The 16,591-nt window shown below is 35.5% G+C and overlaps 2 protein-coding genes across 2 annotated transcripts; one reads left to right on the plus strand and one right to left on the minus strand.

Moving 5' to 3' along the window:
- Nucleotides 1–6,440: 6,440 nt before the first annotated feature.
- Nucleotides 6,441–9,181, plus strand: LOC132293383 (thioredoxin-like 3-3). Its single transcript, XM_059790838.1, has 3 exons — nt 6,441–6,679; nt 6,863–6,888; nt 8,676–9,181. Exons 1-3 carry the CDS (start codon nt 6,506–6,508, stop codon nt 8,893–8,895), a joined length of 420 nt encoding a protein of 139 aa, XP_059646821.1. The 5' UTR covers nt 6,441–6,505; the 3' UTR covers nt 8,896–9,181.
- Nucleotides 9,182–9,381: 200 nt separating this feature from the next.
- Nucleotides 9,382–14,137, minus strand: LOC132293381 (S-adenosylmethionine synthase 2). Its single transcript, XM_059790837.1, has 2 exons — nt 13,907–14,137; nt 9,382–10,900 (listed from the first exon to the last, which is right to left on the minus strand). The coding sequence occupies exon 2, from the start codon at nt 10,896–10,898 to the stop codon at nt 9,726–9,728; it is 1,173 nt and encodes a 390-aa protein (XP_059646820.1). The 5' UTR covers nt 10,899–10,900; nt 13,907–14,137; the 3' UTR covers nt 9,382–9,725.
- Between the last annotated feature and the right edge of the window lie 2,454 nt (nt 14,138–16,591).

Consider the following 16,591-nt stretch of genomic DNA (forward strand, 5'->3'; position numbering starts at 1 on the left):
TCAGGTAACGGACGGTTCCAGGTCTTAGAGTTTGTGCGTGCTGAGCAGAGACGACTACTCATTCTACCGACGATGTAGGAGATTTCTTCATGGTTTAGCAGTGGACTTCTTTTCAGTTGTTCGCTTTCCAGTATTGGTTTTGATTAGGGGTCCACCAGATGGATTCCCGAGTTGTATTGGAATTGGAAAAGTTGGATGTATAAGATTTAATACTTTATTTATAAAATTTTATTTTGAGGTTCTCAGTTTGGATTATCATTCTAGTTTCTTTTCAGCAGTTTTATTTATTCCTGTTTCCTTAATTGTATTATGTGTTCGATTATTGCTAATTATTTTGATATCCTCGGGTAGTCGGGCGTGGGCCTGGCCAACCCGCATCCGGAAATCAGGGGTATCGCAGCAATAACTGTCTAAATTAGGAAACTGAATCATAAAGGAACTCCTATGTAGCATCGGAAGAATGAAGTAGACTGATCCCCGCGCAGTACGAACAACCTCTACTCCTGACGAACACCTGAAAAATACTGGTGGGTCAGGCCCACAAACAAGTTCTACTTTACTACAGTCCAAGCAGAGATCTGATACACGTATACATCCCAGTCAATCCAACAGTAACTAGTAGTCCGTATATATATATATACACACTAAAGGAACCTCACTAGATTATGGGATTGTCTCAACCTGAATAGTAGGCAACATGCAAAACGCACATATAGTGGGCATGAGTACCTAGACCTACCAGGGTACACAACTACACTATATCTAGCTACACATCCCCGGCGATATACGCGTCCTAACCACTGATCCTGAGACTCAAGCTCATATCATGGCACCATACTTATATATATATAATCTAGTAACCATCCTATCTAGTTTAAATTAATCCTCGATAAGTCATTCAACTTGTTCAGCTGACCTGACTTGAATATACGTAGGACTTAACATTTTAGTTAATCCATTCCCTTATGTAATAAATTAATCATTCATAAGTCATTCAACTTGTTCAGCTGACCTGACTTAAATATAAGTAGGACTTAACATTTTAGTTAATCCATTCCCTTATATAAAATAGGTAGGACTTAACTGATAAGTTAATCCGTCCCTAGAATGCCACCGTCCCATACCGGTGCATTAAACCACACAATCCAACAACAATTGATGTAACGATTAAGGAAATACATCAAACAATCCAGAAATAACTTTAATAATATGATATCAAGTTATCACAAAATAGGAATGACTTATTATTTATTTAAGCTTCCTATATCATATGTCCTGATATTTTATTATACCGTCGAATAAGCATTCTCCATGTCTAATTCATCCTACACATTTAATCTCAATTGCTACAACATTTTAAAAGATTAAATCCATTCGTTTGTTTAAAACATTCAAATAGCAAGCATCATTATGATTGAGTCTATTTAAATTTATTTAAACCCAAACCTAGTTCCTATTTAATGTTCAGGAATCCTAGACATGTTTCTACGTTCCATCATTCCACAGATATGAAAAATACATAATTTAAACATGTAAAAATTCACACCGGAAATCAAATCAAAATCATGCATTTATCAATTCATAACACAAGAACAGATATGAACCAAATTCATAAAACCTATGTTCTAATCCAATTAAACATGCATAATTATTTAATTTTATGTGTTTAATAAATCCTGAAATTTCCTAGGCATGTACAGAAATACGAATCAAAGGGAAAGAGATAGAAGAAGAATTTACCTTAAACTTTCGGATTGAAAGTTTAACTTCTTCTTCCTTGATCTTCTCTCTACAGGGTTTTTTCCCTTCTTCCCCCTCTATCTCTCTCTCTCTCTAGAATATATCACGTGAATATTTCTAGCCCCCTTTTACAACCTATACCTATATATTTATAAGCTAAATAAAATAATCCTAACCCTTTTCCTAATCCAAGTCAACTTAAAAAAATATATATATATTAAAATATTAAAAAAGTATGTAAAATATGTTACGTATATAATTTATGTATATCTTTATTAAATAAATAAATTATACACATCCCATTATTTATTAATGGATTATCCAATAATACTTAAGTCACCATAATATTATAAAGTAATTTAAAATATAACACGTATCAAATCTATGTATATTTTTATTTATTTCAATATAAAACATATATATCAGATTAAATATTACTACCCAAGTTACCATAAAAGTAATTAATAAATTATTTTTCCTTTTATATATATTAAAAAGGTAAGTAAAATATGTTACGTATATAATTTATGTATATGTTTATTAAATAAATAAATTATAAACATTCCATTATTTATTAATGGATTATCCAATAATACTTAAGTTATCTTAATATTATAAAGTAACTTAAAACATAACACGTATGAAATCTATGTGTATTTTTATTATTTAAATATAAAACATATACATCAGATTAAATATTACTACCAAAGTTACCATAAAAGTAATTAATAAATTACTTTCCCTGTTATATATATTAAAAAGGTAAGTAAAATATGTTACGTATATAATTTATGTATATGTTTATTAAATAAATAAATTATAAACATTCCATTATTTATTAATGGATTATCCAATAATATTTAAGTTATCATAATATTTTAAAGTAACTTAAAACATAACACGTATCAAATCTATGTATATTTTTATTATTTAAATATAAAACATATACATCAGATTAAATATTACTACCCAAGTTACCATAAAAGTAATTAATAAATTATTTTCCTTTATATATATATATATCTATATATATACATACACAACTATTCATAGGTAATAATCCATACACATCCAACCTCCTATCCAAGTAATCCATGGGACCCAATTGGTTGGCCCATTACCACTAACCATAACCATAAAAGAAAAAGAAAATAAAATAATAAAAGAAAAGAAAATATTTAATTTACAATTAATCAAAATATCAGTTAAACACATAATCTAATTAAATAATTAACACATAAACAAATACAAATAATACACAGACACATTATCAAATAATCAAGTAATACCTAATTCAATTAAACACATAAGCAATTAGTCAAATAATCAATTAAATAATTAAAAATACAATTAAAACAAATAAATAAATACCGAGACTATCCTTTTAAAATTAGGGGTATTACACGCCGAGACCCAATTACAGCAACAGTTCCGGCGAGCTTCAGTCTGGTGAAAAGTCTCTCTTTCCAGCAACAACACTGATTTGTGATTATTGAGTTATCAGATCGGTGAAGATTCACAAAGGGAGATGGCAATTTGTCAAAGAATGAAAGCTTAGGTGACATATTTGTGGTTGAATTTGGTGATCTTGGTTTAGGGTTTTAATTGAAAAACAAAACTTTGTTACTTTTTTCCCAGCCCACACCCACCCATCATCACCTCCAATTCTCCAAATAAATATTTTTTGTCCAAATCTTCAAACCCAATAATTGTGGACAACTCAATCATGGCGGCGTCGGATTCCGGTAGCCATGGCTGCCGGGAGAGGAAAAACAGTAACGACAAAAGCAAAATCCAGAGCAATGATTTAATTAAGGTTGATTTTGTGATTAGTTTGGTTTTAGTTGCCAAATCGGGTCCCAAATCAGCAAGAGGTTTTGGGTTTTGAATGTGGTTACCGGAAGATATATACGTGTATATATATATGTACTCTATTATATACACACACACACACACACTACAACATATATGTACTGTATATAAGGGTAGGATTGCCATTTATAATTTACAGTATATAGGCACAACCAAAAATTACCGGAATAGTGTCACCTAAGTTTTTTTTGGTAAAAATGAGAATAGTTTAGGGGGTTTTTTGTAAAAAAAAAAAAGTTCAAGGGGGTTTCTTGGGAGAGAGAGCAAAGTTCAGGGGGATTTTTTGCACTTTACCCAAAAATATATATATATTCAAGCAATATATGTATTTTGAACTGATAGCGTTTGATTAATTACTATTATGAATTATTAATGTTTAGAGTAAAGCCATAAAAAGTGTCACGAGAATTATGAGCTTAACTTCTTAATCTTTAAATTTTTTATTTTTTGTTTTTTAACCTGGCAAACATATAATATATTATAAAAACATAAAAGAAAAATACCAGGTGTTCTTGCGAAGGTAAGGCGGTCACCACATACAATCATATCAAAGGTACAACTATGCATATTTCATAGAAGATGAAACATCAAATTCATATTGCAGACCAACTATCCAAGGAGTCTACCAAGGAGCCTATAAAGGCTAAGAACTAGGGCCACGGGAACAAAGATAAGCCCTACAAGCATAACGTGTCTTTCACGCACAAGCACAACTGACCACGTCATAATTGCCTTTGACAATTGCACGGTACTTCGCATTGAAAGAAGACAGGAATTGCTCGCCGGAATCCAAGATAGCAGGAACTGCTTGTGCCGGCGATACCGAAGCAGCGGAGACACCTATGGCCACCTCAAACCGCCGCCAAACCCAGAAAGCATAAGAAATTCCATGAACCAAACATTGGCCCATCGTTGAAAGGATTCTAATAACACCCCACCGTAGTGCAAACTCCATGGTTTGAGAAGGAGGTTCATCACTGCTGAACCATAGATCCGGCATGGAAACCCAGAGAGATGTGACGCTCGGAGGGAAAGGGACAATGGATGTCCAGTAAAGAGGTCAGGACCCAAAACAACACAATTTACAATTTAGCACCAAACAGGATAAGAAAACAACCGTTACAATACCAGGATCAAAAGGAAAGAGAGGCAAAGATGAACTGGAAATTCCGATGAGAAAAGAGAAGTAACAATACAACCCCAGTAGAAAATTGATACTGGTGTACCCAAGCCAGTAAACCGATTTGATCGTTTATAGGTATATCGATGATAAAACGAGACAACATGGAACCAAAATCAAAGAACTTGAGTCCAAAAAAGGATGGAAAAACAAGCATGAGGTTCCAAATTAAGATGTGAGGCCACACCCAGAGATATGTATACAGCAAGCCCCATAGAATAAACCCACAGGATCCAATAGTTGAGCCCAAAAGACACTGAAAACAGCCGGCAAGCCAGTGAGTGACATGAAAACACCCACCCAAAATGGAAGAAACCATAGAGAGGAATAGATCTGTAAGCAGATCCACTGACTATCCATTGTTGCTCCACAAAATGGAAAATACTCTGCACTTGCAGAGAAGCCTCTACATAGAGAGAGGAAACATCGGGACATTTGTTAGGCTCAGTTTGGTATAGTGGAAATGGGAGGAAAGGGAAGGGAAGATGATGGAGGGTGATTAAAAAATTGTGTTTGGGTAAAATGGGTGAAAGGAAAGGAAAGAAGAGGGAAGGGTTTGGAGGGTTATGGTCTGCTTTGTACAGTGAATTGATTATCCTCCCAAAAATGGGCGGAAATGGAAGGAAAAGGAAGGCAATGGTTGATGTAATATTTGTGATGTCAATTTTACCCTCTTTTCGTCACCTTAAGCTTGCGAATGGTGGCGGCCAGCGGCTGAAGCTTGCAAACGGCGAACCCGAATTCAAACAATGGGTGATGGAAACTGAAAGATATGGGTTTTGATTTTTTGAACAATCTGAAATGATATGCGGATATGGGTTTTGAACATTTGATTCTTGATAGATAAAGTGAAATATATGGGTTTTGAACTTTTGATTCTTGATAGACAGCGGCTGTAGTAGAGAGAGAGAGAGTTCAGAGTTGAGAACGAGGCGGAAAGATTAGGGAATGATTTGCCCTAAAATCTTGTGGTATATCATCCATATACGTGGCTGTTATTTTACTTTTTTTTTTATTTTTTATTTTTGGTCTATTTTACTTTTTTACTTTTGGTCTATATATATCTTTTAAAATGAAAAAGGGTATAATAGTAAATTTCATTTTCTTTCCTTTCTTTTCCTTTCTTTTCCCAAACATGATTTTTATACTTCCTTTTCTTTTCCTTTATTAATCAACCAAACACGATAGAGGGTTAAAATTATCCTTCCCTTTCATTCTCTTCCTTTTCCCTCATAACTAATATTATCCTTCCCCTTCAAATCCACCATACTAAACATAACCTTAATCTTTAAATTAAAAATTAGTATTTGATAAATTTTCTTCGTTTAATTATTGATGATTAAATTTTAGATTTCTTTGTGTTCCACAGTAAAATGACCAAAATAACTCAACACGAAATCTTAAATCAAGTTGTATTAAAATCTCAACTTAACGCTCAATCTTGAGTTTTGTGCAAAAGAAGGTAGTTGATCTCACAAAATCCCTTCAAACATGAGGGAATTACTTTGATTGGTTGAGTGGGTTTTGTTTCTCTTTCTCTTTTCCTTTTCCTTTTCCTTTTCCTTATTCTTTTTCTTTTATTTTCTTTTATTTATTATTTATTTTATTTTTCATGGAATTCACCCAAATAGGATTTACAAAAATTTTGCTACCTCACCTTATAATTGTAAGGTTTATCACTCTTATCAGGCATAAGGTGGAGGCAAAGAAGAAATGGAGGGTAATGTTGGTTTGAAAATAGGGAAGGACGAAGACAACAAGGCAAAGAAAGGTCTGGAGGGCACCGGACTGAATCTGCCCAGCAATCGCCATGGCAACCTTACGAGTGCCTCAAGCGATGAAAACCTCAAGGACATCTTTCACCATATCAGAACTTCCAAAACCCTTGTAAGCAAACCCACTTATAAATTTCATTTCTCCTTTGCAATCCAACTTTTGGATTACCAAATTTTGGGCACCTTCTTTTATTAAAATTTAAATTGGGTTTTGTTTTGTTTTTCTTTTTCTTTTTTTCCCCTAATTCTTCTTTTGTTTGGGTGCTCATACTTGCTTCTGGAAATGTTTTTTCAGGCAGTGATCAACTATGGTGCATCTTGGTATGTCAACAGCCTCTTTAAACCTTTCTTTAATATTTTTTCCTTTTAGCTTCATTTTCATTAACATATTTCGTCAGTGTTTGTGTGTGAATCGTATGTGAACTCAAGGTGTTAGGTGTAATGCTCAAAAGAAAATTGACATAATGAGTAGCCTTTTAGGAGTCCAGTAAACTGCTTTCTGAACTCTGACTATTAAGTACTTGGTAAAAGAAAAGGTGCAAGGCATTCAAGAAACTTTGCCTATGAAGAGTAAATTGTGGAAATATCCTGTCATTTCATATATCATAAAAAAACTTGAAATTTATTTTGAAGTACAAATTTGAGCCCTTTTCATTTGTTTTTCTGCATTTGATTACAATTTTTTTGTCCTTATTTTATTGAAACAATTTTCAATATGTCCACTTCCCTACCTACGAGGCTACCACTATAGTAAAAGAAAATTCTTCTTTTATGTATTAAATAGAATTTTAGATTATAAAAGTTTATCTCAAAAGAGAGCTATTTCTGGGATATGTGAATGGTGATATGTTTAGGAAGAGAAAACTGTAGCCATCTTATTGAAATATGGAACATGGATTGAATTTTTATTGGGCATTTAGGGAAGGGGGTTTAGATGGTGGATTCTGAGCACTTTCCATGATCTTCTGAGCCGGGGTTGAAAGGACTGCATTCGGTTCATACTACTTTTGACACCTGAATCAGATTTATCATAGCCTCAATTATCTTCTCCACGGTCTTTTGAAATTCTCTTTGGAGCTTTACGTTGGGTCAGCAGACAGCAGCTGTGATGATAAATGTCTCACATACTATGTGGGATACATTATGATTGAGTTAGTTGTACAGAGGATACATTATTAACAAATTGAAGTTTGTCATTATCTTGATTTTATTAATCTTTATACTGGGCAAACTTACCTGTTGATTACAAAATAAGTTCAAAAAAATGAAACACATCATGCCTTTAAATAAGTTAGTTTTGGTTGAGCAATCCCGGATCTTCTAGTGAAATGTATTGATGGGCTGATACTTAGCTGAGCAGCAATGATATGTTCCCTGAACTTTAAGGTACCATTTTTTTTTTTTTTTCAAGGGGCTGGACTTGTTCCATTGACTGTAAGTATCGGTTTGGCATGGCCTTCATCACTCTGAGGAAGTGCCAAGTCACCGCTCAACAATTTGGTCTTTGTGCCATTGCACATTGGCCGATGCCATGTGGCGACTCGGGTTGAATACCAGCTATAATATGTTGATACTGGCATGTTTATACAGACCAATGTGATAAACATAGGTGGATCAGATGAAAACTAAGGCCAGAAAAACAAGAAAGTTTCTGTCCAATGTGATAAACATAGGTGGATCAGATTGACAAGAAAGTGGTACAAGATAAAAACTGAGTCCAGAAAACCAAGAAAGTTTCCATGAGATGTCAGAAAACCAAGAAATCAATTACGGGATACACCATACAGGTCGACAGTCCTCAAGTTTCTCTCTCTTGAACTTTAAAGCTAGCCAGTTTTTAAGTATTTGATATATCATAATATCTGTTCACAGAGTGGGCATAGAAATATTCTTGCTCAGTGGTATATCCATTTCTTTTGAAGTTCGGATACCAATCCTGTTAAAGCAAGATAATTAATCTTGACTGCATATAATAAGATCATCTTAGTAAAATATGAACTTGGGCTTCAGCAGGGCCATTCTTCACCACTTATTTTTCTTGTTTTCTTCAAACTAATACATCTGTGGTATTCATAATACTATCAAGCTAATTGGTCTATCATTTGCAGGTGTCATGTTTGCAGCCAGATCCTCCCTGCATTCTGCAGGTTAAGCAACAAGTTCCCAAAGCTCTCTTTCATATATGCAGATATTGATGAATGCCCAGAAACAACACAGCACATACGGTATACGCCTACTTTCCATTTCTACCGAGATGGTGAAAGGGTTGATGAGATGTTCGGTGCTGGAGAGGAGCGGCTCCATGACCGGTTGTGGTTGCACTCCTAAACAACACAGCACATACGGTATGTGCCTACTTTCCATTTCTACCGAGATGGTGAAAGGGTTGATGAGATGTTCGGTGCTGGAGAGGAGCGGCTCCATGACCGGTTGTGGTTGCACTCCTAAAGGCATTGACCGAGCTTTAGCTCTACAAACATTTCAGCTATTAAATCTATTTGCTGTAAAGATCATGTGCTCTGTTAAATTATGCGAAGAGTTTCTTATAATGTATACTAGACTCACGGTTGGTTAGGCCATTCTCATTGTCCAATCTGCTTTTATTTCCTGGTAACCATGCTCCTTAGTTAAGAGTCACATAACTTTCATTTGGTGAGCAACTCAAAGATGTGGAAATTACCACTGCTCTCAAGAATTTTGATAGCCTCTCAGAGAACAGATATTCTACCAACCGAAAGAAGAAATAGTAGGAAATGTAGATTGTTGGAGATGAAGCATATCAATTAATTCAAATGCTCATCAATTAAACTACGCTAGTCCATAAGAACTGGTTGATAAATTCAAAATTTGAAAAATTCAAATAAGAATTCCTACAAAAGAGAGCAACAGAACAAGTGATTTGCTGGAAACAATTACTTGCAGGAACAAGAAAAAGGTAAAAGGAAAAAAGGTCAAAAAGAAAATGAACCAAACACCCTAGGCTCCTATAATTGTAACGATTTGACTTGAAGCACAAGTATTCCTGCCTCCCAACCATAGCCTTGAGAAATGAACTTCAACATTACAAGTATATGCAATGAAGCTTCTTATCCTCGGCAACCAGAAAGATGGCACAGGAAGTCCTTTTGCAGAGAACATTACAAGGCTAATCCATGAACTCAAGCTTTTGGCTTGAGGATCTTAACGGTCTCCCAAGTGAAATCTGGGTCATCACGGCCAAAGTGACCATAAGCAGCGGTCTTCTGGTACCTGAATTTGCCTCCTCTCTTGAGGTCAAGATTGATTGCGATCATTCCTGGCCTAAAGTCAAAGTTTTCCTTAATCAGAGCCAATATATCCCTGTCCGGGATCTTACCTGTATTGTAAGTGTCAACAAACACAGAAAGTGGTTCTGGCACGCCAATCGCATAAGAAACCTGAACAATACAACGGCGAGCAAGTCCAGAAGCCACCACACTTTTGGCTGCCTGCCTAACAATGTATGCACCACTCCTGTCCACCTTAGTAGGATCCTTCCCTGAAAAAGCACCTCCACCATGAGCACCCCAGCCGCCGTAGGTGTCAATAATTATCTTCCGTCCGGTGAGTCCTGCATCACCATGCGGTCCACCAATGACAAATCGACCTGCGGGATTAAGGTGAAAGATGGTTTTATCATCCATGTATTGGGGCGGGATGACAGGTTTAATCACATGCTCTTTCAAATCCTTGGAGATCTGCTCATTTGTTACGGTCTCATCATGTTGGGTTGAGATGAGAACTGTGTGAACTCTAATAGGGACCATGGCTCCACCCTCGTTCCGGTACTCAACAGTCACTTGGGTCTTACCATCGGGTCTCATCCAAGGACAAGTCTTATTCTTCCGCACCTCAGTAAGCCTGGCACCAATCTTGGTCGCAAGGACATGAGTTAGAGGCATGAGCTCTGGTGTTTCATCAGTAGCATAGCCAAACATGTGGCCTTGGTCGCCAGCTCCAATTTCCTCAGGCTTCTTGGTAAGGTGTCCATGAACCCCTTGGGCAATATCAGGACTCTGTTGCTCAACATTGACGAGGACCTTGCAGTGGTCGCCATCAAGACCAACATCAGGTGATGTGAACCCGATGCCCCTGCAAGTATCTCGAACTATCTTCTCATAATCTACTTTAGCCTTGGTCGTAATCTCACCAAAGACCATGACCATGTTAGTTTTCGTGCAGGTCTCGCAGGCAACTTTGCTTTCCGGATCTTGTTCCAGGCAAGCATCAAGGATGGCATCTGAGACTTGATCACAAAGCTTGTCGGGATGGCCTTCATTGACAGATTCCGAGGTGAAGAGGATGGTCTCCATATCTATATTGATGAAGAGCATCAAAAGATATGTTAATCCTTTATTAGTAAACATAGAAAAACTAAAGTATCAAGAATAACAGGGATCATTCCACCAAAAAAAATTAAATTCCACTTAAAAATAAAATAATAACAGGGAAAACATGAGTCGCGTGTATAACACAAATATAATCCAAAAGGAAGAACAAAATGCTTGTCTTTGTGGCTTTACTGGTTGAAAAATATCCAGTATATTCATCCATGGATGAAAATCTCATAATATTTTTGCTCCATATGCAGTCGTCTTTGTGGCTTTACTGGTTGAAAAATATCCAGTATATTCATCCATGGATGAAAATCTCATAATATTTTTGCTCCATATGCTGCTTCTGCATTGAAGGGTTAAATAGCTCAAAGTACGTAAATTTGGCTCAAATTTACTTTCGACTTCTTGTGAAAATCTTCTATATAATTTCCAAGGGTATCGTCTTTCCATTCTATCCATGCTGCATCCTATTAGAAAGCAATGTGGGATCAAATCTCAGGCACCACCACCCCAATGACCGTGGGATCCTCAATAGTAGCTGTCCTTGGAACTCTTGCCTTACCCATTTCCTCCCCAAAAAGAAGAGGGGTGGAGATGAGTGTGAAGTAAGAAACAGTATACAAATAATATGAGCAAAAGTACAATGCATGCACCATATTTCTCATAGCTATAAGCTACCTCTTCCGCATTGTAGGTTTGTGTAATATAATAAGAATATAAACACCACAATCAACCGGATACAACAATGATTTATTAGATAGAAAAAATATAGTAAATCTAAAAAGTGAAAACATGAATGTTATGAATTAATCCCTTTCATATTAACTTTGATAACACTTGTTAGGAATTAATCCGCCCAAGATCACACACACAAATATGCAATGGCAACAAAAGGAAAAATAAGATGAAAATAACACACTCAACAAATTACAAGGTTTACGCACGGGTGAAGAAAACTACTAACTTTTATTTAGAGAAAAGAGAATATTACAACTCTCAATAGATTACCAAGAGGTATTCCACACTCACTCACTAGTAGAAGACACACTCTTCTTAAAGAATACACTCACTCTTGGCCCTCAACATTTTCTCTGTATTCTCTTCACTCATTTTTTCTTCACGCCATTTCTTCACTGCTGTTCACCTGTATTTATAGGCAAGGCCTTTTACCGCCTTACCAACAGTACAATTCACCAAGACCATCCTTCAAGTAACCTTAGCTAATAAGCAAATGCCTTTGACTTCAACCATTCCGGCTCCAGCTCACACACACCTTGTTACCACCTTTTCATTTCTTAGTTGTTACTTTTCCGTAACCTCAAGTTTTTGTCATGGTTACTTTTCTTCTTAACCGCAATATGACTTCATTAATATATGCATGTAATAAATTAATTAATTTTTCATGCATGACTAACACCATCCACACACACTCCTCCACTGTCTCATGAACTTTTGCTGTTAGCCACCTTTAATGCATTGATCAAACAATGACTAACCAATTATCAAAACACACATCACTCTACCAATTAATTTTAGCCAACAAAAGAAGAAAGTTATGGTGGACACCATGTTGCTAAATCACAAAGGTGTGTATTATTTCTTAGAGGGTTCATCTCAAAATTATATGATTGTCTCATTCATAAAATCTTCCAATCACCATCCAGTGCTAGGAAAATCAACTCTCTCCTAAAAAAGAATACTCCGAGAGGTTAGACTTTCACTTAACCAGCAAGAATTTGCATCCTTGTTTCTATTTAACCTCTTCTACTTCATCCCTGTCACCTCACCCTACTACATGAAATATCTTTGATGATGTATTCTAGAAGAGAACAAAACCAAAATGCCTACATTATTCAATTTTCCTCCTAATGGACTAGAAAAAGAAAATCCCTCAAATAGAACAAACCAAAGCAATTTCGAACAAAGAATCCATATAAATCCTAGATTTAGATATTTGTTCATTTAAAGCTGCAGAGTATTCATCCAATTTTCATTTGTTAAAAGTGTTTCATGAAACACCAGTTTGGGTAATCTCAGAAATCGTCAATAGCACCTGCTTGAAGTGAACTCAAGCAATCAAACATACTGTAACAAACAGAAGACAACCTTCCGAGTGGAATTAAGAGAACATAGGGTTATCACCCAAGGTTCTGCCTTGCACCAAGTAGAGCGTGGAGGATTTATAAATTATAATCCATTATGTGCACATGATTGCCAATGAATTCATTGTTATATCAGAGCTCAATCTATGCCAGAATGGTCTGAAACTTCATAAAATTAAACCCTAATAACTAAATTCAATAGCTTCCTTCTCTTAACAAAGGGCAAAACTATTCAAGTGACCCTTTAAACTGCATATATTTTGAATTTTCCAATTCTAGGCGGCAAAATCCTATAGAAAAATTAGTTGCAGAATAAATAGGATAATTGAAATCTGATTACAGTAGCATTATCAGTTTATGGAAGTAGGAGGATACAAGGACACACATCAATTTATGAAAGCAGGAGGCTACAAACAGTGGTATCAATAAGGCAGTCTATGTTCAATTACTTATCAGATAGAGTTCATTAAATACAAACAAACCTCTCTCTCTATATATTATATATTGTGGATAATCTCAACCACTTTTGATTATATGTATATATATTATATTTAGAATTAAAAAGCAATAGGCTTCAGAGGGATAAGATCCAACAAAAACAAAATATCAGAAAGGTCAAACAAATTTTAGGACAACAATGAACTTTCATAATCAAATTGCTAAAAAGGAAAAAAATAAAAAATAAAAAATAAAAAATAAAAATGTTGTTGAACAAAATCAGATAGCATATAAACTGACAGAAAGAGAACAAAATGTAAATCATAGATTCATAATCGTTCAAAGAACAAATAAAAGATCTAATATAATGAACAAAAGCAATCAAGATTGTGTTAGAACTAAATAGAATCAGTAGGATTTGATCTGAATTCGATTCGTACATACCTGTGTGTGTAGTTAGGTAGCTGTGAGATGTGAAGAAGCAGAAATGTGTAAAAGAATAAGAAATGTGAAGAGAGAAAAGTTTGAGGAGACATCCTATATATAAGCCGATATAAGGGTGCGATCTCGTCTGACCCGCTCTCCAAACTAAAAACGGTGTAGGTGGGATCAGATATCAGAGTCTCATCTTATGGTTTCGTCAACAAATGATCAAAACTCTATATTGTGGGTTCCATGGGGATGCCCACGTCTGATCAAAAATTTCTCCTTTTGTTTTTTTTTTTTTTTTTTTTCCCGGATACACTAGAGAAAAAAAAAAATCCATAATTATTGGTTTTAAAAAAAAAAAAAAAATTCATAATTATTCGGTTCAGAAGGAAAATTGTATATATTCTAGGTAAGTTATAAGGTATTACAAGAGAGGCATCATATCATTATAAAATATAAAAAAAAAATTACATAATATAAATATAGATATAATTATTAATGAACAATACTAGTGAGGATTTATACCAATATTTACACCATATCTGATTTGGTAAGTGGGTATCTATCCACCATATCTGATTAGTAATTAAAGATTACGTTTTCATTTATTATTGATTCACATCAAGAATGTGTACGATATATGGTGTGAGGATCTAAATATTATTCATTATTAATTGAGTACTGCTATTGCAAAAGTGCTCTTGCAAAAAGTTTAAAGAGCTCGCGCTTATAAGCTTGATTATCAGTTCAAGCCTGATTGTCCCTAAACCCAATGTGAGTTTTTTCTATTTTGACTTGCTCCCCCGCCGCGATTGAATGAGAATGGATAAGAGGCTCGTGGGGTTCACGTGAGGGGGCAGGGATAGCTATATTTGATATTTCTGGGAGCGAACTCCGGGTGAATATGAAGCGTATGGATACAAGTTATGCCTTAGAATGAAAGACAATTCCAAATCCGCTTTGTCTACGAATAAGGAAGCTATAAGTGATGCAACTATGAATCTCATGGAGAGTTTGATTCTGGCTCAGGATGAATGCTAACGGCATGCTTAACACATGCAAGTCGGACGGGAAGTGGTGTTTCCAATGGCGGACGGGTGAGTAACGCGTAAGAACCTACCCTTAGGAGGGGAACAACAGCTGGAAACGGCTGCTAATACCCATAGGCTGAGAAGCAAAAGGAGGAATCCGCCCGAGGAGGGGTTCGTGTCTGATTAGCTAGTTGGTAAGGCAATAGCTTACCAAAACGATGATCAGTAGCTGGTCCGAGAGGATGATCAGCCACACTGGGACTGAGACACAACCCAGACTCCTACGGGAGGCAGCAGTGGGGAATTTTTCGCAATAAGCGAAAGCCTGATGGAGCAATGCTGCGTGGAGGTAGAAGGCCTACAGCTCGTGAACTTTTTTTCTTGGAGAAGAATCAATGACGGTATCTGGGGAATAAGCATCGGTTAACTCTGTGCCAGCAGTCGCGGTAATACATAAGATGCAAGCGTTATCCGGAATGATTGGGCGTAAACCGTCTGTAGGTGGCTTTTTAAGTCCGCCGTCAAATCCCAGGGCTCAACCTTGGACAGAAGGTGGAAACTACCAAGCTGGAGTGCGGTAGGGGCAGAGGGAATTTCTGGTTGGGCCAACATTGACACTGAGAGACGAAAGCTAGGGGAGCAGTCCTAACCATAAACGATGGATACTATAAGCCACACAATTCTTATTTTTAGGGATTTGGGAGAGACAATTAATTAAGAAAGAATCCTTTGCAATTAAAAAAACAAATCAAGTTTTTTTCTCTCTCTCTTCTCTCCACGTTCTCTCTTTCTCTCTCTTGGTTAACACCCTCAACTAATCTGTCTCTTTCTCTCTTTTGGTTAACCCTCAAAGAATCTATCTCTTTCTCTTTCATAGTTAACCTTTTGTATTTCAATCAAAGAATCTCTCCACCCGCATTCGATCCTTCCTCGCTGACATACTAGGCTCTCATAAGTTAGACTTGATCTATCATGTTCGTGACAATATTTCATTCTATTTGAGATTTTTTTTTTATTTGTTCGCGTATTTAAGATTTGGAATAACATCATCACAAAAATTTTACCTGTTGTTTAATTATATTTTGATATAATTTTTTTTTTTTTTTTTTTCATGTTTTTGAGCTTTGGAATAGTCTCATCCTAAAAATTTTATGTGTTCAAATTAAGAGAGAAAAATAGGCAGATTGGTGGAGGGTTAACCGAGAGAGAGAGAGAGAGAGAGAGAGAGGAGAGAGAGAGAGAGAGAGAGAGAGAATATGGAGAGAAGAGAGAGAAAAAAAGTTTGATTTGTTTCCTTATTTGTAAAGGATTAGTTCTTAATTAATTCTCTCCCAAATCCCTAAATATAGGAATTATGGGACTTATAAGGGCGAATTCTTTTAAACTTTTTACTAGAGTGCTCTCGCAATAGCACTACTCTTATTCATTAGTGTTTGAACAATATTTACCAAAGCATATAATATTGTGTGTCAATTCAATTGATATTGGACAAGAAAGCAAGTAGCAACCCTTTGGTTATTAACGGAATATTATTTTTATGAAAATACATATATACCATTTAGCTTTTTGTAAGGTTAAAAAAATATATATATTAGCTTTTTGTAATGTACCTTGAACTAATTTAAGTAACAAAGTTCCTTCAATTTATCAAAATCTTGCAAATCAACCT

This window comes from Cornus florida, unplaced genomic scaffold (assembly GCF_030987335.1).
Source record: "Cornus florida cultivar Cherokee Brave unplaced genomic scaffold, ASM3098733v1 CherokeeBrave_3.0.0_Hap2_Chr02, whole genome shotgun sequence".
Taxonomy (NCBI): domain Eukaryota; kingdom Viridiplantae; phylum Streptophyta; class Magnoliopsida; order Cornales; family Cornaceae; genus Cornus; species Cornus florida.